Below are 23,505 nucleotides of genomic sequence, written 5' to 3'. Positions count from 1 at the left end.
TGCAGCAGGTTGGTCTTCACAAAACACGTTCGCAAGGTTTTACCACCTAGAAGTGCCGTCCATCTCTTCACACTTCCTCTCTGTCTAAAGCACTTGTTCCAACACTCAGCAGATTTATTACTGGTGGGCTACCTGATACTGTATATATTGTTATATGGCTGTTGTTGAAATTTCCCCCCTTAGAAGTCACCAGCACTTCCAAAAAGAAATAAAACCTACTTTCCCAACCTCTGGTTGTGAAGGGATTACATTTATACTGTGTTTTATATGGTTCAAATAGATTCCCAGGCTGAGATTAAATTGATATCTGTTTTTCACCATGTGGGGTTACTCATTAATTTATACACTTGAAGACATGTCTTTAGTAAGTCACCGTCCTGTAGGCCTGTGACTTCCTATACATATTCTTTTTCAGATGTTTATACCTCTGGGGGTATGGCGTCATGTAGTGCGGTGTGATGGGACTCTGTTCCGTATAGCGATTTCTCACAATGCCAAGTGGACTGAATCGAAAGGGAACGTCTTCAGTTACACATGTAACCTCGGTTCCCAGAGATGAAGGTAACGAGTCATTGCAAAAGCTAGCCACACTAATTCTTCAGAGTTGAGGTATGAGCGATGCGCTCTTGACCCTCAGTCAGAAAATTCTTAAGAAATGGTGATTTCGCGCCCGCTTATATAGGCCAACTGCGCGCCTAAAAGGGCAGGGCTCAAACACCATTGCCAATCATAGGATTGCCGTTATTGTACAAGGGCTTCAACTAGTTAATCGGAGAAGAAATTCCCCATAGCGATTTCTCACAATGTCTTGTTCCCTTCATCTCAGGGAACCGAGGTTACATGTGTAACCGGAGATGCTTTCCATATACATTTATGTTTATATTTGGATCGGTGTTCATTCATACTTTATTTTTCTAACAGAGAAAAAAACCACAACCAATCCAAACTCTCCATGAGAGATACAGAATAAAAATCAAGCACTGTATGTTGTAATAAACTCTTTTCATTACTTAGCTCATACACAGATGTAGCCAGATGAAAACATCAAAGCCTTTGGGTTATGAGCCTTGGTCATTATCAATTCGGCCCTCAGCAAGGTACAAAAAACAAGGTTGCAAACTTGCAATAAACATAGTCATGCAACTTTTTGTTCAATGAGACAAGCTGTAGAAGAGACACCAAGGCACACAACTATCCAGCAATTACCCTTCATCACCTGCACAACAGAGGAGATGATTCATAGGCTACATTACATGATACAAATAGTTTCCCTGGAAAGGTGCCTGAGCTGGGCTGCAGTTTGTCCATTTTGTACGACAAAGCTGCTCAGAGACTCTGTGCTAGGCTGCCACTGCCACGAAGGAATTCCTCCACACACAGCAGGGTATTGTTGCCAACTCACACACTAGGACACACACATAAAAAAGGGTTGAAAAAAAATCTTATTATAATTTATTACATAAGTAATCTCTTGCAGGATAATATGATTCTGTCAACAGCAAATAAAGTACATGTCTACAATACAAACGATAGAAAAATTTCAGTCTCTGTCTCGAGTTTTTGGTTTCTGGCACTGAAAACAATCATTCCTTGTTTCCCTTCTTTTTCATTTGGTCCTCTCTTCTTAGCCCAGATTGATTTCTCCCGCAAACATGGTAATAAGCAGAATTACAGTGAATCCACTGAGCAGTCCAGCATTTTGGATCAGGAAGAACACAACCTTTTCTCTATAGCCTCTTGTTTGTCTTGCCATGATACTGTTCATCTCTGGGAACTGGACAAAAAAATATTGTGAATAAAATCTTAGTTAAAGAGTTTATTTAAAGTTTTGTGGCTTTTAGTCCACACCTATTAGCTTTGAAAGCATCTACACTGACAACAGACAAAAAACAGACAAAAAATATTGATGACTCATCTTGCACTACACAGATTTTTTTTTTTGTCCAATCAAATGCTCTCTAGCATGAGAATGTACCTTCCCCTGCATCTGCAACCAACTAGCAAATAGCAAATTAACTAAAACGTATTGGTTTTTTTTTTTGTGTGTGTGTTTTTATTAAACAGGAAGATACATTTGATATGTCCCAGCCAAATTTCTTGTTTAAATAACAAACACATCAATACAAGATATAAAACTGATCTTGTTAAGTGATTTCATGGGGTCTTTAAAATGACTGTTCTGGGTTCGATACAAGTTACGCTCAACCGAGAACATTTGTGGCAAAACTTGCAATTACAGTAAGGCACTTTCAAAGGAAGTGAATGGGGCCAGTCTATAATTGTTAAAATACCAATTGTTTTAAAATTATAGCCACAAGACATAAACATTATTAGTGTTAATAAGATTTTAGTGTGATAAAATAGCTTATTAACTTATTAAATTTATATCCAATGTTATAACTTTGTGGCCATGACAACGCAACGCCAGTAAAATTTGTAATCGATTTTTATCACAATAAAATCATGTTGAAAAGAGATTTTAATCACACTAAAATCATGTTAACATATTTAATTTTGAAACAATGTGTATTTTAATGTTTTACGGACTGGCCCCATTCACTTCCATTGTAAGTGCTTACTGTAAACATGATTTTTGCTTTTTTTTAAATAATTGATGAATGACTTGTACTGAACCCAGAACATTCCTTTAACATTTTCCACATGCAAGATGTCTCACCATGTCTGCAAGGGCGATGTAGATGAACATTCCACCAGCAATAGCAAAGATAGGATTTGGAGCAAAACTGCTGCCCAGCAGAATCCCCAGTGCAAGACCAAGATAACAGCACATAGCTGACAGCAAATTAAAACACGCAGCCTGAGCCACACTCATGCCCGAGTTCAACAGAATCACGAAATCACCTAGAGAGAAAAACCAGTAAGAAACTACATTTTTCCTAAAATTAAAAAGGTTAATGATCCTTTGATGATAGTTCTCTATGCCTGAGTTATACCGAGCTCATGAGGGAACTCTTCACAGAAGATGGCAATAGAGGTGCTGAAGCCAGTGAGGAGGGAGAGGGTGAAGGATGCTCCGATTGCCAGACCATCTATGAAGTTATGCAGTGCATCAGTAAGAGTGATCATCCATGCCACAGTTTTTATATTAGACATTCGTTCCCCTCTTACCCAGCGACAAGTCCACAACGCACATGCATTCTGTGCACATGTAATGCAAAAGACATGTATTATAACAGCAGAGATTAGCTGATAGTTTAATGCTGTTTAAATATCATTAGAGCCTAAGGCAAATCATCAGAATCCTCATGTATTGCTAAATATAATTCATGAGTTTATGAGTATTTCAAAACATTTCTGAGTACAAATAAGGAGAAAGACTAAATAAAAAAATAAAAAATGTGCCACGTGCTTCTGTAAATCATTAATCTTTATTGTCTAATTTTTATTGCACCAACATGCTGTTTAAAATTCCTGGAAGTCACATTAATATCTCAGGGACTTCAGAGGTAAATAGCAGTGTAACATTACTTGTTTATAATCCTAAATATTTATGAATCAGTATTTTGTATTTTTGTGTTTGTAGTGTTGTTTAATGGGTATACAGTATAAAAGTGTGTGTTACCTGTTCAATGGCTGGACTCTCAGCTGGGTTGCTGGACTTTTCATTACAGTTATTAGTGTTGATTTCATTATTGGTGTTGTTTGTAATGATGTCACTGCTGATGTTGCTTATGACAATGTCATTGCTGAATGTGGTGATGGCGATATCAGCTGACTGCAGGGGAGGAAAATGACTGTGGCCATGCTGCAATGGGAGGAGAACCATTTAGTTAGACCAAAAGGAGGCTAAATCTGTTCCACTGAGAAATGATCAAACATGTCAAGGCTCTTACCTCTGTATCTGCTTTCAATGCCATCTTTAAAACTCGCTCAGTGAAGAACAGAACATAAAAACCACCAAAAATCCCAACTGCATTCAGCACATAGTTATCATCTTTGGTATCTAAGCCAAGGGCCTGTTCAATTGACAAAAAAGAAAATTAGGGAAGACTTGCAACAAGATTTAGATTTAGATTCTTTCAGTGAATCTGACAGTCCTCTAGAATAGATCTACACACTTTTCCATCTTAACCTTAGTGTCTTTTACCTCGTTGTCACTCATTCTTACCTCTGGGATCAGTTGCAGTACAGCATTTGAAAACAGTGTTCCAATGGCCAGTCCAATGAAGTAGGTCAAAACTTTTGGAAAATATGTTTTTTTGGCGAAAGGCACCAGAAGTAAACCCAAAAGAGCAGCCAAGTTTATCACGGTCACTGCCAGGAACCCATAACCCCAAACTGCAGAATAGAAGGAAACAGAGTTGGGTAATAGGTCTACACGTATATTACATGAGGCATAATTAATTTCAAAATACTTAATTACTTTTACCAGTTCAGAAATTCAAGAGGTGGGAAAAGCTCTTTGTTTTAGTTTATAATCAAGTGAGTTGTTATACTGTACTTTCTTCCCATACAGAAACCCAATACATGTCCTATTCAGCAAGTATAGTCCATTAGTGAGGACATCATTACCATATGAAATGGGAACGGACAAAGGGTTTCCTTTCTCTTAATGTGAAATGAGAAACTGACGCCGTAAAGTTCCACTCCCTTAACAAAATTGCGATCCAGCTGGGTAACTATAAGTGGAACAACAATATAATGGGTAATGGGAATTCCACTTACGAGTTGAAGGTTTTGCTTTTTAAAACAATATCTGAACAAGCATGATCTGAGGGGGAAATTAATTTTTAACTATCATTTTTTACAAGCTATAAGAATGATCATATTTCATCATATGGTTCAAAATATGTTTACAAGACTCCATACAGCAAATCTGACTACAGCTTCCTCTGAAATGGAGGGGTGTGTGTGGTATTCATTCAGAGTAATGGATTCACCTTTGTGGTCAGAGGCATTTTGGTCAGAGAGAGGTGTGTAAGGGCAGGCAGGTAACAAGACCTGAGTGAGAATAGCTGGACACATCAACTGCAGATCATCAAGACTGACCACAGAAGCATTACCCAACCCAAAGGCAGACAGCAGCTCTGACAATGGCAAGCACTACAGAAAAAAAACAACATAAAACATCAGTCACCATGAAAATCCTGGCATTCCTTTTAATAAAATTAGCAGAGGTAAACATAATGCACTTGCCTTGATTCATTAAAAGAAACAAATCCATAAAAAAATTGTAACCATATTTATTTTTTTATTTTATTAAGAATTAACAATCAAATAATATGCTCAATGTGGCTCAGATGGGACTCAACACATCCTCATTATTTAGTATTTTTGTGTATTTGCATATTGTACATACGTGTGTGTGTGTATATATATATATATATATATATATATATATATATATATATATATATATATATATATATATATATATATACACACACACACAGGGTTGGGGAGTAACGGAATACATGTAACAGGAATACGTATTTAAAATACAAAATATAAGTAACTGTATTCCACTACAGTTACAATTTAAATAATTGGTAATTAGAATAGAGTTACATTCAAAAAGTATTTTGATTACTGAAGAGATTACTTTGCATTTTATTGTCATTTGTTTCATTTAATATTTAGTCCTTTCAGATGGAAAACATTTATACATATAAATGATGCGATCCAAAGTGCATTTGAACAGCGGTGAAACACTTTCTTATGATGAGTTACATTCATACGAGCAGACAGAGAAGTATGTTTGGAGCAGAAGAAATAGAAATAAACCTTGTGTAAATTGTCAGCTTTACGCTAAGCTAAAATGCTATTTCTAGCCATTTTACATGCACGTTACCAGGCACGATCATATTTTTTTATCAAGAAAATTCACGTTGGATCATAATTTCTTTTTTCTAGTAAGACCTTTGATATTAGGGCAAAAATCGTATTTTTGATAATAATTTTTGAATTGTTTTCCTGTAAAAATATCTAAAAATCTTTAAAACAAGATCAGTTTGATTTATCTTGTTTTAGAAACATCACTGCATAAGATATTTAGGTTTTTAATAGAATGTATTTTTAACATGTGTATTTTGTCTTACTGTACTGGAGTTTTTATAGTCAAAACAAGTGAAAAAAATCTACCAGTGCTGAAGAAGTAATCCAAAGTATTTAGAATACGTTACTGACCTTGAGTAATCTAACGGAATACATTACAAATTACATTTTACAGCATGTATTCTGTAATCTGTAGTGGAATACATTTAAAAAGTAACCCTCCCAACACTGTGTATGTATATATATATATATATATATATATATGTATATAGTCCTATTGTGTATTTCTATATATAATTAATTTTTTTATTCATTTTATATATATATATATATATATATATATATATATATATATATATATATATATATATATATTTTTATTATTATCTCTGTCTTGTTGTATTGTTTGTACAATGGAAGCTTCTGTCACCAAGACAAATTTCTTGTATTTGTAAACATACTTGGCAATAAGCTCATTCTGATTACCTCTGCATTCTTCAGCGGGTTTGCGTCATTATCGATAGATGCCGAGCGTCGTCTCGTGATGAGATGCAGAAAGTTTTCCAGGTTTCCCGAGGAGAGCGAATTATTTTCGCCGTAGAAGCGTAAAACATCTGAGAAAAAACTTTCCCCCATATTCCTACCCCGTGCAACTCTCCTTACAAGTTAGGAAGCTCGAGACGGGCGGAAAAACACGCGCGCACATTTGATGTGAAATGAAACAAACAACAGAACAAGTTAAAAAATGAGAAATTCAACTCTTTCATTTCCTTTTCGGAAAAGATTCGCAAACTCCCTTACGTAGGAGGAACAAATATTTCTAATCAGTTGCAGTGATAGTGGAATACACCGCCCGAGCGACGATGACAACAACTGCTTTACTGATGTTCAACAACATGCTGCTGCTACTTATCCTCTGTCACTCACTACTAGCAGTCTGGTAGCTGCTGCCACTCCTATGTCAAAGTGGTCTGTGTTTATACTTTTCCAACCTCTCCTGCAACGTGTTCAGGTCTGACTTACGTTTACAGGACAACGATGTACTAAAAACGGAAAAGTTTTTCCTCTGCGTTTTTGAAAAGTTTCGCGTACAAACGACAACGTTGTCAAAACTATCCCCGTTCACACGGATCCGCGAAAACAACTAAAAACTACGCCAGTAATTGGCGATGTCACTTTGTAAAGAAACACTACGCGCCTGCGCACATAAGCATTCTTCCACAGAGCGGTGAATACAAACAATGAAGATGGAGAAAACATTGAGCAATTTTGTCTGGACGGACGATGAGGTTGCTTTATTACTACTTTGCTGGAGAAGCGTCAATAAACTCAAAATTTTGAGCAGCACAAACACAGTCCTGTAGTCCGCCATTGTAGTTTTGAATGTCTCACGTGTTGTTTTGAAATACTCGCGCGCATGCCTATAGACTGAACTCAAGATTAATTAATAAACTCTGCTCATTTTTACCATCACTTCGTCTCCTGCCTTCTGTATTCCCCCTGCTGACTCTTGGGCTGGTAGGAGAGTAAGTTAACATAACAAGCTGTTGATGTTAACTGGTTTTGGATATCAGACAGAACACTGATACATGGATATCTTCTGACGGAGAGAGAGGTCTTGTGTACACTGGATCTAACATGCATTTTCACTGCCTCATGTTTTCATATTCTAAGCATATCATTGAATACTGTACATGGCTTCACATCTCTGTCTATAGGCTATATACATTAGCGGTGGGTGAATGAATTGCAGGGTAAAGGTACATCAAATAAAATTAAGTAAATAAATAAATAACATTTAAAATACAAATACATTTTTCCCATCTGAATCCATACATTAATTTCAAGATTTTCAAAGTGCAGGTTCTGCCTATTGTACAATGTTCTTTCCATACAAAACACTCCAAATGAATAAATTGTTGATTATTGTTATTTGCACAGACACCAGTATTCATATTGATAATTATACATCTAAAATCGATGCCTTCAATCCATCATTCTTTATATAACACATAATATGCGTGCGCATGACGTCATCGTTTTCACAAATTCGCGTTTTTGTATGTTTACACGGAGACGATAACAGCATCATTTTCAAAAACGTGCACTTTGAAACCCGTTTTCAAAAGTTTGCGTTTTCAGAACCCAAAATGCCGTTGTTGTGTAAATGAACAGCCAAAATGCATAAAAAGTTTTCCGTTTTTATTTGAAAACGTTGTCGTGTAAACGGCCCCTTGGAGTAACTGTCTCGCGGATATGGTAGGACATAATTCCAACATTTGCACATTTCCCAATGCAACCTACTTTATCAACATTACTGACCAGCCATGATTTGGCATTTTTATTAAGAAATATAGTCAAAATAAATGTATATACTGAAAAAGATTTGTTATAATGATCATTAATGTTGTGCAATGGCTTTTTGTTTACGGAGGTTTGTGGGACAAGTCCAAAACAAACAAGTTTTAAATGAGAAAAGATTTAAATTCTGGGTTGTTTCAGTGTATGCAATTGTTTATTCATTTGAATTAATATAAAGTTTGACCAATTTTTCTAATAATAAAAAGAACATTTAAACAAGCCTATTAATTTAAATACTGTATTTATCAAGCTACCATTTCTTGCCTGACACAGTTTGTATGCTCATAAAGGACTATGATTAACAGACCATAATATTTCTTTTTTTAATGAAAAATGTTTCTTATACATTTTACATATGTGTGCACATATATATGTCTGATAAATTCACAGTATGCCCACCTCTTCAGTCACTACTGCACCACTGGTTTCTCACCAGAACCTATACCTGCAGTTGACTTGGAATGTGACGAACAATTCACATGGACTACTTTTACAACACTTTTGGGTCCCATCCACTGACTAGTGTATTGAATGATTGAACAGCTTGTGACATTCATTAAAGCATCTCCTTTTGAGTTCTGCATAAGAAAGTCATCTTTCGAGTAAACTAAGGGCGAGAAAACTATGACAGGATTTTCATTTTTGGGTGAGCTATTGCTTTAAAGCTGAAGTGTGTAACTTCTGCGCCACCAAATGGAATTGCAAAAATAAACAATGTTTTCAAAACAATTTTCTAAATATGCTCCCTGTCTGCCATTGGTCAAACAAACAGATAATTCCACTCCCAACTCACGCCATTGGTTGAGTAACATTGTTGGGGCAGGTCAAAGCGGGTCGCTCAAAAAAAACAAAGCCATTTTCAAAGCGCCACTGAAAGACAGTGCTTACAGTTTCCGAGAAAATTAACCTACAAATGGCTTAATTATAGTTGTCTCTGGATATTAAGCAGGGATAGAAAAAAGTATTTTAACAGGAAAAAGTTACATACTTCAAGTTTATATCAGGGTCAGAAATTAACCAAATAACCATTAACCACCCAAAGTGCCTCAGACAAATGCCAGTACAATGGCAGCCAACATGCGGGCGTCCCTGCCCCATGTAGAATAAAACAACTTTTATAAGGTTACTGATATGACTGGAGTCTTAATCTCATGCAAGTGGTCATGATTTTATAAATATTTTCAAAATTATAATTAATTTCTTTAGAATTTTTTTTTACTGAGTGCACCTATTAAAGAACACTAAATTGGTTTTGTAAAAATAGTTGCTCTCTGTGGATTTTCCCTAACCATATGTTTGAACAACTTGCTGGTATTATTTATTTATATTCAGTTTTGATAACAAAATACCTGTTAAATTATCTAATTTTCACAAGTGATTAATTACTTTAGTATTAAAAAAATATTTAATGAGGGAAAAAAATACTGGAGTTCATCTTTGAAAGAAGTTGACAATCAGACAACTAGACAAGTATGTGCAAACAAAGTCAGTATACATCCCTGAGAGAAGTGACATGAAGTTTTGCAGCAAGTTCTTCAGCAGTGATGGGTGTCCATGATTCAAAAATAACAGTGGATTTTTTAGACAGCATCAGGAAGCCATTGGTATAAAAGTGTCCAGGAACATCATCAACATCCAGCCAAACATACACGGCAGGGAAGGAGCAGTGCAGAGTCACGGCAAAACTCTGTACCATTATAGAGTCCTTCACAGTGAACTGTAAAACACCCATAGAAAAAATTCTGTCTGTTGAGAGGTTTGTTTTCTGAAAAATCAAATACTCTTTCTGACTCATTAAATTCCTGAGAAATCAGAATAATTAGTAAATGGGTGAATTAGCATTAGTGCGTGTGTTTGTCTCTTACTGTAATGTTGGGTTTCTGCAGACCCTCAGCATGTCGTGGTGAACTGAGAAACATGTGATTGCGAGGGCCAATTATTTCACCCCCAGGATTCCTGAGATGAAAAGTGATGATGCAGGAGCGTCTGGTGCAGTTCCCACATTCCATCAGTAGAGCAGAAATTGGACTCTGAAACAAAAGGGTGCTCCCTCCCTCTTTTATTGTAGTCAAATTAGACTCTAAAGAACACACAGCATCAAATCTGCTCCAGCTGTGTAATTTTACCTGTTCAAAAGACAAATATTGACCAAAAAGTCATAAATTAACTGTTTAGTATGAAATGAAAATGCCAATTTTATCTAATGTAGAAATATACCATGAATATTTGTCCAGTTCACTCTTTTAAATATAAATATTTATATCTATCTATATCTGTATCTATATCTAATATATATATATACACACACACACACACACACACTGGCAGCCAAAAGTTTTTAATAATGTACAGATTTTGCTGTTATGGAAAGAAATTGGTACTTTTATTCACCAAAGTGGCATTCAACAATGTATAGTCAGGACATTCATAATGTGAAAAATTACTATTACAATTTGAAAAAAAAAAATATTCAGAACTTCTTAAACTACTTCAAAGAGTTCTCATCAAAAAATCCTCCACATGCAGCAATGACAGCTTTGCAGATCCTTGGCATTCCAGCTGTCAGTTTGTCCAGATACTCGGGTGACATTTCATCCCACACTTCCTGTAGCACTTGACATAGATGTGGCTGTCTTGTCGAGCTATTCTCACGCACCTTACAGTCTAGCTGATACCACAAAAGCATCTGGTGCAGGCTATCCATCTCATGGACAGTTAAAACTGCCCCTTTGAGCAATAATTAATGTGCAATACACAGCTTAGTCTTTTTATATTATCCAACACATTCTACCTCTTCGTGTGTGTGTGTAATATATATATATATATTTGTCTTTTGTATTCTATATATACTTTTTTCTTTTCAATATTTATCTATTTTTTATTACATTTTAATTATTTTTTAAAAGTCTTGTTGCTGTTTTTGTATTGTTGTGCACTGGAAGCTCCTGTCACCAAGACAAATTCCTTGTATGTGTAAGCATACTTGGCAAGAAAGCTGATTCTGAAAAGCTCAATGGGGTTAAGATCCATAACACTCTTTTCCAATTATCTGTTGTCCAATGTTTGTGTTTCTTTGCCCACTCTAACCTTTTCTTTTTGTTTTTCTGTTTCAAAAGTGGCTTTTTCTTTGCAAAAGTGGTTTTCTAGTACCAAATTAGCAATTTAGCATGATTACTCAAGGATAAGGTGTTGGAGTGATGGCTGCTGGAAATGGGGCCTGTCTAGATTTGATCAAAAATGACTTTTTTTCAAATATTGATGGTGCTGTTTTTTACATCAGTAATGTCCTGACTATACTTTGTGATCAGCTGAATACCACTTAAATTAAAATGCCACAATTAAAGTACCAATTTCCTTCCGAAACAGCAAAATCTGTACATTATTCCAAACTTTGTCCGCCAGTGTGTGTGTGTGTGTATGTATATATAATATATTATATATATATATATATATATATATATATATATATATATATATATATATATATATATATATTAGTTGAAGTCAGAAGTTTACATTCACTTAGGTTGAAGTCATTAAAACTCATTTTTAACCACTCCACAGATTTAATATTTGCAAACTATAGTTTTGGCAAGTCGTTTAGGACATCTACTTTGTGCAAGACAAAAGTAACTATTCCAAAAACTGTTTACAGTTTTTTTTTTTTTTTTCACTTTTAATTGACTATATCACAATTCCAGAGGGTCAGAAGTTTGCATACACTAAGTTAATTGTGCCTTTAAGCAACTTGGAAAATTACAGAAAATGATGTCAAGCCTTTAGACAATTAGCTTCTGATTGGAGGTGTACTGAATTGGAGGTGTACCCGTGGATGTATTTTAAGGCCTACCTTCAAACTCAGTGCCTCTTTGCTTGACATCATGGGAAAATCAAAAGAAATCAGCCAAGACCTCAGAAAAAAACCTGTATCCTTGGGAGCAATTTCCAAACACCTGAAGGTACCACGTTCATCTGTACAAACAATAGTACGCAAGTATAAACACCATGGGACCACGCAGTCATCATACCATTTAGGAAGGAGACGCATTCTGTCTCCTAGAGATGAACTTATTTTGGTGCGAAAAGCGCAAATCAATCCCAGAAAAACAGCAAAGGACCTTGTGAAGATGCTGGAGGAAACAGGTAGACAAGTATCTATATCCACAGTAAAATGAGTCCTATATCGACATAACCTGAAAGGCTGCTCAGCAAAGAAGAAGCCACTGCTCCAAAATTGCCATAAAAAAGCCAGACTACAGTTTGCAAGTGCACATGGGGACACAGATCTTAAATTTTTGGAGAAATGTCTTCTGGTCTAATTAAACAAAAATTCAAATGTTTGGCCATAATGACCATTGTTATGTTTGGAGGAAAAAGGGTGAGGCTTGCAAGCCGAAGAACACCATACCAACCGTGAAGTATGGGGGTGGCAACATCATGCTGTGGGGGTGCTTTGCAGCAGGAGGGACTGGTGCACTTCACAAAACAGATGGCATCATGAGGAAGGAAAAATGTGGATATATTGAAGCAACATCTCAAGACATCAGCCAGGAAGTTAAAGCTTGGTCGCAAATGGGTCTTCCAAATGGACAATGATCCCAAGAATACCTCCAAAGTTGTGGCAAAATGGCTTAAGGACAACAAAGTCAAGGTGTTGGAGTGGCCATCACAAAGCCCTGACCTCAATCAGATTTGAGGGCAGAACTGAAAAAGCGTATGCCAGCAAGGAGGCCTACAAACCTGTCTCAGACCAGTTCTGTCTGGCGGCATGGGCCAAAATTCCAGCAACTTACAGTGAGAAGCTTGTGGAAGGCTACCACCCGTTTGACTCAAGTTAAACAATTTAAAGGCAATGCAACCAAATACTAACAAAGTGTATGTAAACTTCTGACCCACTGGGAATGTGATGAAAGAAATAAAAGCTGAAATAAATCATTCTCTCTACTATTATTCTGACATTTCACATTTCTTAAAATAAAGTAGTGATCCTAACTGACCTAAGACAGGGAATGTTTTCTACGATTAAATGTTAGGAAGAGTTTAAATGTATTTGGCTAAGGTGTATGTAAACTTCTGACTTCAACTGTGTATATACAGTGCATCCGGAAATTATTCACAGCGCTTCACTTTTTCCACATTTTGTTATGTTACAGCCTTATTCCAAAATTGATTAAATTCATTATTTTCCTCAAAATTCTACAAACAATACCCCATAATGACAACGTGAAAGAAGTTTGTTTGAAATCTTTGCAAATTTATAAAAAAAAAAAAAAAAAAAAAAAAATCACATGTACATAAGCATTCACAGCCTTTGCTCAATACTTTGTTGAAGCACCTTTGGCACCAATTACAGCCTCAAGTCTTTTTGAGTATGATGCTACAAGCTTGGCACACCTATTTTTGGGCAGTTTCTCCCATTCTTCTTTGGAGGACCTCTCAAGCTCCATCAGGTTGGATGGGGAGTGTCGGTGCACAGCCATTTTCAGATCTCTCCAGAGATGTTCAATAGGGTTCAAGTCTGGGCTCTGGCAGGGCCACTCAAGGACATTCACAGAGTTGTCCCGTAGCCACTCCTTTCTTATCTTGGCTGTGTGCTTAGGGTCGTCGTCCTGTTGGAAGATGAACCTTCGCCCCAGTCTGAGGTCCAGAGCGCTCTGGAGCAGGTTTTCATCAAGGATGTCTCTGTACATTGCTGCATTCATCTTTCCCTTGATCCTGACTAGTCTCCCAGTTCCTGCTGCTGAAAAACATCCCCACAGCATGATGCTGCCACCACCACCACCATGCTTCACTGTAGGGATGGTATTGGCCAGGTGATGAGAGGTGCCTGGTTTCCTCCAGACATGATGCTTGCCATTCAGGCCAAAGAGTTCAATATCTGTTTCATCAGACCAGAGAATTTTGTTTCTCATGGTCTGAGAGTCCTCCAGGCAGGCTGTCATGTGCCTTTTACTGAGGAGTGGCTTCCGTCTGGCCACTCTACCATACAGGCCTGATTGGTGGAGTGCTGTAGAGATGGTTGCTCTTCTGGAAGGTTCTCCTCTCTCCACAGAGAAACGCTGGAGCTCTGTCAGAGTGACCATCGGGTTCTTGGTCACCTCCCTGACTAAGGCCCTTCTCCCCCGATTGCTCAGTTTGGCCGGGCGGCCAGCTCTAGAAAGAGTTCTGGTGGTTCCAAACTTCTTCCATTTATAGATGATGGAGGCCACTGTGCTCATTGGGACCTTCAATGCTGCAGAAATTTTTCTGTACCCTTCCCCTGATCTGTGCCTCGATACAATCCTGTCTCGGAGGTCTACAGACAATTCCTTGGACTTCATGGCTTGGTTTGTGCTCTGACATGCACTGTTAACTGTGGGACCTTATACAGACAGGTATGTGCCTTTCCAAATCGTGTCCAATCAACTGAATTTATCACAGGTGGACTCCAATCAAGTTGCAGAAACATCTCAAGGATGATCAGTGGAAACAGGATGCACCTGAGCTCAATTTTGAGTGTCATGGCAAAGGCTGTGAATACTTATGTACATGTGATTTTTATCGTTTTTTATTTTTAATAAATTTGCAAAGATTTCAAACAAACTTCTTTCACGTTGTCATTATGGGGTATTGTTTGTAGAATTTTGAGAAAAATAACGAATTTAATCCATTTTGGAATAAGGCTGTAACATAACAAAATGTGGATAGTGAAGCGCTGTGAATACTTTCCAGATGCACTGTGTATATATATATATATATATAAATATAATGTTTAATGCTGAAGAGTGTAATTTCTGCATTACTAGTAGCACCAAACAGTTTTGTTTGAGCAGCCCGAATGGGACAGACATAATCAAAGTGGCATTAATGTACTTGGGCTAGGACTACCTGTTTGTCAAAGGAACAGCATATGGGCGGAATTTGAAATGTTACTTGAAATCTTTATTTCTGCAATTCTTTTTGGTGCCACTGGTGGTGCAGATGTTACAAATTTCACTTTAAACTGACATGTCTACTAAAAAGCTTTGTTTTATTTCTAAATTATTATGTCATAGAATTTTTATCTAATCACCTCTGTTTTGAGAGAAAACAACAGTTAAATGTTTGACTTACCACTCACTAACAAACATGCTATTTTACCTTGGCTTTGACTTTTTGCTCCACAGAGTGGCCTTCAGAGACGGCATAGATCAGCAAGTTTCCCTGATCCTCAACACCCACTGAGAGTATAGGAGCATAAAAATCTGTAGCCCAGTACTGCAGAATTTTCCATTTACCACCAAACTCTGCATGTACAAGAAATTTGCCAGTCAAGAAGCATACTTTTTTGTTGTTTGTTTGTTTTGATTTTTCCCCTTTTTCTCCCAATTTGGAATGCCCAATTCCCAATGTGCTTTTAAGTCCTCGTGGTCGCGTACGGATTCGCCTTACGCAGAGGAAGAATCCCAGTTGCCTCCGCGTCTGAGAACGTCAACCCGCGCATCTTATCACGTGGCTTGTTGAGCGCGTTGCCACGGAGACATAGCGCGTGTGGAGGCTTCACGCCATCCACCGCGGCAACCACACTCAACTCACCACGCACCCCACTGAGAACGCCCCACATTATAGCGACCACGAGGAGTTTACCCCATGTGATTATACCCTCCCTAGCAACCGGGCCAATTTGGTTGCTTAGGAGACCTGGCTGGACTCAGCACGCCCTGGGATTCAAACTAGTGAGCTAGCGAACTCCAGGGGTGGTAGCCAGCGTATTTTACCACTGAGCTACCCAGGCCCCAAGAAGCATACTTTGATGTACACCTTGTACACTCAAATCACCAAGATAATGAACATTAAAATTAGAGTGTTGTCTTCCTTATAAAGATGGACAGCAGTAGCTGTGTACATTATCCATTTACCTACAGAAGACCAAGAGGGCCCCTGCCAGATGTCATTGAGTTGCCAGTAAAGAGTGCCCATAGTATGACCTTTGCCCTCGATGATGTCACCTTGGCTGCAGCGGTAGAATTCTGTTTGCGTCTTCACACATTGTGCCTGCATCACCTGTTCAAAACATACAGTGACATTAGGAATACATCTCTGAATCACTGTCAGTGTATCTGGACCATGACTCGTTTGTTCCACAATGTGAAATACTTGACATTTTAAAAATATGCGTGTGTGTTAGTGTTGACCTGAGTGATGTAAATAGTGTCTCTGTATTTCTGCACTGGGTCTGTGCTGTTTGGTAGAATGTAATGTAGTTCTGCTTGCTTAAGCATCTGCTGATTCCCATCTTCATGGTGCTGCCGATGAGCTGAGAAATTACTGCTGAAATCCCAGTCTGAAGCCACTGAAACCTGTTACACACACACACACACAGACATACCTACTTTGAGATTGTAAAGCTACAAATGTGTGTATATGGGTTTAAAGTCAGCACATGAAACATTCAAAACCCATGTTACTTTTCAATTGAAACAGGTTATTCAATGAGAATTTCTTCAAGAATATTGTTCCATACTAAAATGCACCCAAGTGGAGGGGAAGGGTTGAAAACTAAGAGTGTTTGCTGACATCAGTTGAACAGCAAAGAGGTTTCAGAAGTGGAACAAGTCATTACATTTTAATAAAAGATTACAAAAACAAAAACATTTTTCCTTTGCAATAATGTGCACTGATAAATTGTTCACAACATGACCAAGAATGTATCTAAGAGCGCAACAGTCTCATTCCAGAAGTAAAAACCCCATTCATTTTTTTTAAATAGGGGACTGAATATTAACAATAACTTAAACCTTTAAATACAGACTTTCCTGTTGAAGCCATCTGTCTGTGTTATTTCATCTTCATTTAAAAAAATCGTGTTTAATTGTGGAATTTCTGGAAGAATTACACTACCCAAGATTCTGAAAGGAAACTATCCACCAAACATCATTTTAAACTTCATTATGTCATTATGTCACACTGTTTCATGGGATTGTAGTTTCATTCCGGTGAAAGGTAAAACCAGCAACACTTGTGGAAAGGAGAAAAAGTATGAAATAATAACTTTTATAAAAAAAAAATAAAAGCTTTTCAGCACACAGGCCTTCATCAGGGCTATATGATGAAAAGTGTTGGCAAATAAAGTTAAGATTTCGTACACTTTCTCTTTCCTAAAGTGTTGCTGGTTTTACCGTTCACCAGTAATGTCTTTTCCAAGCACCTTGTTGGTTCTTTGAAGCTGCACCAGAACAACTCTTTAATATTGTTGTTCATTCCCTTATTATATTAAAAACATTAAGTACACAGTTTTGTACCTTTGTCTTTTTGTCAGAATTTTTGAACACTCTTTCGCTTCAAATCAAAGTTTTTAATGTTGTGATTCACCTCAGAGCTGGTTGGTTAGGTTCATGGTCTAATGATGGTATTTATGAAATCCCTATGGAAAAAATTAATGGGAAGATACTTCCACACACAAGACGGCTGAAAAAGTAGGTGGGCACTTGTGACGAGGAGGAGGGAGTGGCCGGGTCGTGATGGAGCACGGCCAGTGCTGAATCAACTGATCAGCGGGAGAGCAAGATAAGGGGCAGCCAGAGACGCCGGTTCGAGAGAGAGAGAGACGCACGCGGCTGCGTTGCATGCGTGCCTGTTTATGTTTGTTTTATGTTGAGTTTCTTATTAAACTTTGTTTGCTGTTCAGCCAGTTCCTGCCTCCTCCTTGCCCATCCTAAACCTGTTACTGCACTATTGCGCTCTATTAAGAAAGCAAATAGGGTCCATTTTGATTCCATGTAGATTTCAGTCTAGTTTAATCTTAAAGTAGTGAAACTAATCACTAGTCTAGCTTAACCCAGTTTTGTAGCCAGAGTACTAACTAGTACTCTGTGCTGAGTGTGCTCCAAACTATTCCTGACTTTTTAGCCTTCAGAAAGCAGGTAGGCCTGTATCAAGTGTTGAGTGCATTACCTTACTAAGCGTTGAAAATGATGGCCAGGACTGGAAGCCATACTCCGAAGCAAAACGTGTGCGAGGGAATGCAGTCCAGTCCAAGCAATCATTTTCATAGTTGTAGTAGTGGGTGTCTCCATAGTGGGGGTCATATGGGTCCTGAGCCACCCATCCTTCCTTCTCAGTTTCGACCCCATTGGTTGGGCTGGACGCTAGAAAAGGGCGAGTGATGTCCTCCTGAATTAAAGCACAGTATACAGTGACATGACCTGGAATAGGGATTTCTGTTCGCACATTACTGTGAAGTATGTGTGCATACTGCATATCTCAGTCTCACCTGCAGTATGATGTCTCTGATGTTTTCAACATAGAGATTGACATAATCTTTCATGTACTGTGGACGCTCAGCAACTGTTATGTTAAACCAGTTGGTTGCAATGGCAGCTTCATTCTCATTGTTCCCACTCCAGATCACCACAGAGGGGTGAGATTTCAACCGTCGTACCTAAACGTTAACAAAAGGAGTTTTTAGACAGAATGTCGGCCTCCGTCACCATTCACCTTCATTGCATCTTTTTTTCCATGCAATGAAGGTGAATGGTGACCGAGGCCAACATTCTATCCAACATTTCCTTTTGTGTTCCACAAAAAAAAGTAATTCATACAGGTTTGGAACAACAGGATGTTGAGTACAGTAAATTTTGACAGAACTGTCATTTTTGGGTGACTTACCCCTTAAGGCCTTTGCACATCAAACACACATTTTCAACAATGGATTCCTAAAGAGCCATTCACACCTGGAGCAAACATTTCCACCAAATCGCATGACAAAGCAAAGTTTTTTTTTTTTTTTAACATTGTATCAAATCAGAAGGGCAAACCAGCTGAAAGGTGCGTTGCACCACTTACAGTACTGGGGTAAAACTCCTTGTCGATTAACGGCACCTATTGTATAGGCGTGAATGTGCTAATGGTGATAATTTGCGTCGCTTTTAATGTGAAAGGGCTATTCCGCTGCGAGTCATCTCTCATTATTGCCTCAACTTTGGTGCGTAAAGGCCTTTTAAGTGTAACTGGATTGTATGAGTTTATTTGAGTTTAACTTTATATTACTGTACTATGTGTGCACACCTGCTGAGTGACTTCTTCCCTCACTGTCTGCATAAAATCCTTCTCAGTAGGGTACAACGCACATGCGAACATGAAGTCCTGCCAAATCTGACATAAAAACAAACGAATACCCAAATTAATTACACCTAGAAAGCATGCAGTGCATAACGCAGATGGTAAATGTCACATGATAAGGCTTACCATGATTCCATAAAAATCACATAATTTGTAGAAGAGGTCTTGCTCATAGACTCCACCACCCCACACTCTTAAAACATTCATATTTGCCTTCTGTGCAGAACGGAGCAGGATTGTGATCCTGAAATAACAATGCAGAGATGGCCTAAATTTAACTGATTTCAAAGCAAAAATAATTCAGTCTGGCCACTGAATTGGGTTCCTTTAATGTACGTAGGCACTACGTTATCTCACATGTCATTGGTAACCTGGTCTTGAAAGGCATGAACAGGGATCCAGTTTGAACCCTTCAGGAAAATTGGTTTTCCATTGATCCTTAAGTAAAAACTAAGGCCAGGTGAGGAGGGAATAGGCTCTTGGACCAACTCTACAGTGCGGAAAGCAATCTGTACCAGAAAACCCCAACACAAATAGTCAAATTATGTGAATGGAAGCTAGAGCAAAATAATAAAAAAAATAAGAATAACAGAGAAACATGTTACCCATCGGTCTGCATGTAATGTCTCTCCACCCAAAATTATATCTATATTCAGGTTATTTAAAGGCTGCTCTCCGTGTCCAAAAGGCCACCACAAAGCGACACTGACACTCTTAATGTGAACACAGCATATCATATATCATCAAAAATATGTGATATCTCATGAAATGAATGTCGAAATGATACTGGATGGTCATCGTCATTGAAACAACACCTGCATCTGAGCTCACCTGATTGACCTGGAGGACAAAGGACTTTCTACTCTCCCCAGGTGATACAGACAGCTGAAATTCTGCCTCTGAAAGTAATAATGGTATGGATATATGGACAGTGCCCTTAGATGCAACAACAACATCGAAGAACAATTCCACGTCAACTTGCCAGCTTGCAAGGTTAGAATCTGAATAAAGGGAAAGAGAGAAACACATACGGTAGTTAGAGAAACAGGGGAAAAGTGTGAGAGAAAGGCTCACCTCTTTCATCAGTACATGGAATTAAAATAAAATATAGCACTGACTTGTTTATTTGCCCCAGGTTTTATTGTATCTCTGTTAGTTTTATTTGTACTAGTTAGGACTTGTTTGTTTTTATACAAGAAACAAAACAGGAAACCTCGTCTTTCCAGCCAACACTGCTGTGGAGCACAACATTACCATTCAGCAAGGTTAATCTAATAACACCTTCCAAAATGGTCAGAAATCTAGGGGTTACCATTGACAAACTCAGTTTCACCAACCACATCTCAAAAACAGCCCAATCATGTAGATTTGTACTCTACAACATTAGGAAAATAAGACCCTTCCTCTCTGAACATGCCACACAACTATTTGTTCAGTTGCTTGTCATATCTAGACTGGATTACTGTAATGCTCTGTTGGCCGGTTTTCCTGCATGCACAATTAGGCCTCTACAAATGATCCAGAATGCAGCAGCATGTCTGATAATCGCATGGATTATTGTTGGTGCCAGACGGGCTGGTTTGAGTATTTCTATAACTGCTGATCTCCTGGGATTTTCACAAACAACAGTCTCTAGAATTTACTCAGAATGGTGCCAAAAACAAAAAACATCCAGTGAGCTGTAGTTCTGTGGACAGAAACACCTTGTTGATTAGAGAGGTCAACAGAGAATGGCCAGACTGGTTCAAACTGACAAAGTCTATGGTAACTCAGATAACCGCTCTGTACAATTGTGGTGAGAAGAATAGCATCTCAGAATGCTATTCTGAGATGTGGGTTGGCGCTGTTTTGGCGGCACGAGGAGGACCTTCACATGGGAATTTCAAGTAATTTTGTAGTCGAGTACTTTAACAAATAAAAAAAAAGTAATCAATTACTTGAAATTTAGAATCTGAGTTCAACCTTCAACCTTTGAACCTGTTTTTCTTTTGAAAAATTAGCACTATGCATAAACAAAAACATCTAGATTCAAAAATGACAAAAAAATATTAGCACTTCATTTCAACTCTTCTGAAGCGATGCAATTAAAAATAAAAATTGGGGTGAACATCATGCATCCACAGTGCCAACCAATGCATTGACTTGTAACTGCAAGATTTAGGTGAGAGCAGTTTCATTGTTGCCCACGGTAGGCAAATGCACAAAGGAATATCAAATTGCAATATTCGATTAGTGTTTTTACTTGTCGAATATTTAAAGCTGAAATCTATTACTTGTCCACGTCCCTATTTAAAACCCCATTGTAGTTTTTTAATTAACATCAGGGTAATATAAAACAAAGAATAATGTTAAAATAAAATTAAAATAAAATATAAAAAAGTTACCTAGATTTACACTGCTGAATAAGACAGAAATGTGTCATTACAGTCTGTGAAAAGGATGAAACTATGTGTGAAGTTGCATATAATTTTTCAGCATCCCCTCTTCTTCCTATGCAAATATGTGTGTACCATATTTCGGACTGGTGGTAAAACTTAAAAGCCTTATAGTGTTGAAAACTTCCAGACGAACTTCCTTCCAGATGCCCAGAGTAGGGAAAGATGGACCCCAGTCCCAACTAAATGAGCTTTGAGCCTGAAAACACACAGACAAAGAGTTTATCACAACCAGGAAATCAATAACAAGAAAGTAACAAGTAGTGCTTTTTCCTCAGCTCTATTGTTCTTGTGACTTGCTGAACATGGCTTATTAAATATTTGTGCTGCAGCAAAATGCAAGAGATATCAAAAACCACTTTTAAAAACTTTCTCTGAATGTAATCTGGTTTATACCTTTCTGATAAAGTTAACATGACACTCTCCTTTCTGTACGGGAGGAGGACAGGCGGGTGGCACCCTGTAGTGAGTGTGGTCATGGCTCCTCTGAGATGCGTAGGTCACAGCTGACATAAGCCACACCTGCAGAATATTCTCTTGATCCTTGAGTAATCCAGTAACTTCAAAATCCTGAAAAGCAAAATATTAAGGTTTATTAACATGGTTGTTTTTGTGTTTTCCCTAAAAGAACACATATACATTTAAACAATACTTATAAAGAAAAAATATTCTGAATTTATTATGGTATAGAGAATTTCAATTAATTTACATATCTACGAAACATGTTGTCTGTCTTTCCGATGGTGATTCCATTGAGAGAAATGGTGGAGATGGTGTCGACTCCTTCGAACACTAGGACAGCTTTCTCTTTCCCTCTGTAAAGAGCACACATTACTTACACTGATGAACCATGTTTCAATCTGTACTCCAGTGTAAAAATGACAAGACTGGAACTAGATCACATCCTTTACCTTCCTTACAGTACCAGCTCTAGCAGTATGGTAGAAATGAAAGGGCATGAAATAAAAATATGACTTACCTGACATTAGCAGGAACAGAGAATGATGTAATGTAAGTCCAGTTGTCAAGTGAAATCCATCTGTAAGCCAGGTCATTAAACCGAAAGTATGGATCCTGTTGACATGTAGAATAGAGCACACGTTTATAGCAACACTCAAAAACTGTTAATAGCAATGACCTAGGAAAATATGTTGAGGAAATGCTATATTTGCATACCGAAATGAATCCCTGACGCTGCAGAGCTGTGTGAACGCAACCCGGTACCTCTGCACTGAGCGACACTGAAGAGTTGGAGTTAATCAGCTCCCATTTCCCGTTTAAAGAGATGCTCTCAACTCCCAGACTGGCACTCTTGACTTCAGATGCACATGCGCCGTCATGAACAAGAACCTCCAGAAGATAAATGCACACAAAACACCACATCATTCATTTCTATTGATCACGGAGAGCTTAACACAAATAAAGTAATCTCTTGAATATATTGTGAAATCACAGGACGTAAACAACTCATTAACACACCGCCCCGATTACATTTGTTTTATGCGGCCGTACTTCCCGGTTGAAATCAAAATCACAAGGGCGATCAGCTGATCTGTCATATGATAAAAACATCCGGTGGCGTTTACCTAATGGGTATGTTGTGGGATAAAAATAC

General features: G+C 37.9%; 2 protein-coding genes across 3 annotated transcripts; both read right to left on the bottom strand.

The window, feature by feature from the left end:
• Nucleotides 1-1,429: 1,429 nt before the first annotated feature.
• On the bottom strand, nucleotides 1,430-8,544 carry LOC127413957 (metal cation symporter ZIP8-like). 2 transcript variants are annotated; one of them, XM_051651543.1, is made up of 8 exons: nucleotides 7,484-8,544; nucleotides 4,902-5,064; nucleotides 4,130-4,299; nucleotides 3,855-3,977; nucleotides 3,584-3,766; nucleotides 2,955-3,159; nucleotides 2,678-2,862; nucleotides 1,430-1,774 (listed from the first exon to the last, which is right to left on the bottom strand). In XM_051651543.1, the coding sequence occupies exons 1-8, from the start codon at nucleotides 7,484-7,486 to the stop codon at nucleotides 1,625-1,627; spliced, it is 1,182 nt and encodes a 393-aa protein (XP_051507503.1). In that variant the 5' UTR covers nucleotides 7,487-8,544; the 3' UTR covers nucleotides 1,430-1,624. The 2 variants fall into 2 exon arrangements, with proteins under 2 accessions (XP_051507503.1, XP_051507502.1); XM_051651542.1 differs by lacking the exon at nucleotides 7,484-8,544 and adding an exon at nucleotides 6,502-7,440.
• A 141-nt stretch (nucleotides 8,545-8,685) lies between these two features.
• On the bottom strand, nucleotides 8,686-23,429 carry LOC127413956 (beta-mannosidase-like). Its single transcript, XM_051651540.1, has 17 exons — nucleotides 23,067-23,429; nucleotides 22,870-22,964; nucleotides 22,600-22,705; nucleotides 22,287-22,460; nucleotides 21,966-22,089; nucleotides 20,287-20,456; nucleotides 20,061-20,168; nucleotides 19,813-19,964; nucleotides 19,582-19,699; nucleotides 19,402-19,488; nucleotides 18,608-18,775; nucleotides 18,289-18,507; nucleotides 16,530-16,694; nucleotides 16,254-16,398; nucleotides 15,496-15,641; nucleotides 10,242-10,502; nucleotides 8,686-10,093 (listed from the first exon to the last, which is right to left on the bottom strand). Exons 1-17 carry the CDS (start codon nucleotides 23,274-23,276, stop codon nucleotides 9,863-9,865), a joined length of 2,679 nt encoding a protein of 892 aa, XP_051507500.1. The 5' UTR covers nucleotides 23,277-23,429; the 3' UTR covers nucleotides 8,686-9,862.
• Nucleotides 23,430-23,505: the final 76 nt, after the last annotated feature.

The sequence above is a fragment of the Myxocyprinus asiaticus genome, chromosome 23 (genome assembly GCF_019703515.2).
Source record: "Myxocyprinus asiaticus isolate MX2 ecotype Aquarium Trade chromosome 23, UBuf_Myxa_2, whole genome shotgun sequence".
NCBI lineage: Eukaryota > Metazoa > Chordata > Actinopteri > Cypriniformes > Catostomidae > Myxocyprinus > Myxocyprinus asiaticus.
The sequence above is the reverse complement of the archived record's forward strand: the minus strand, read 5'-3'. Positions and strand labels throughout refer to the sequence as shown.

Excerpts from the sequence above, each read along its gene's own strand:
- LOC127413957 (XM_051651542.1), bottom strand. The coding sequence starts at position 6,651 with ATGGGGGAAAGTTTTTTCTCAGATGTTTTACGCTTCTACGGCGAAAAT. Across the intron at positions 4,300-4,901 it reads AAATGCCTCTGACCACAAAG|TTTGGGGTTATGGGTTCCTG; the intron begins GTGAATCCATTA and ends TCTATTCTGCAG. Across the intron at positions 3,978-4,129 it reads TACTGCAACTGATCCCAGAG|GCCCTTGGCTTAGATACCAA; the intron begins GTAAGAATGAGT and ends TCAATTGAACAG.
- LOC127413956 (XM_051651540.1), bottom strand. The coding sequence starts at position 23,276 with ATGATGTGGTGTTTTGTGTGCATTTATCTTCTGGAGGTTCTTGTTCAT. Across the intron at positions 19,700-19,812 it reads GACCAGGTTACCAATGACAT|GATCACAATCCTGCTCCGTT; the intron begins GTGAGATAACGT and ends TTGTTATTTCAG. Across the intron at positions 10,503-15,495 it reads AGCAAAAAGTCAAAGCCAAG|GTAAAATTACACAGCTGGAG; the intron begins GTAAAATAGCAT and ends TCTTTTGAACAG.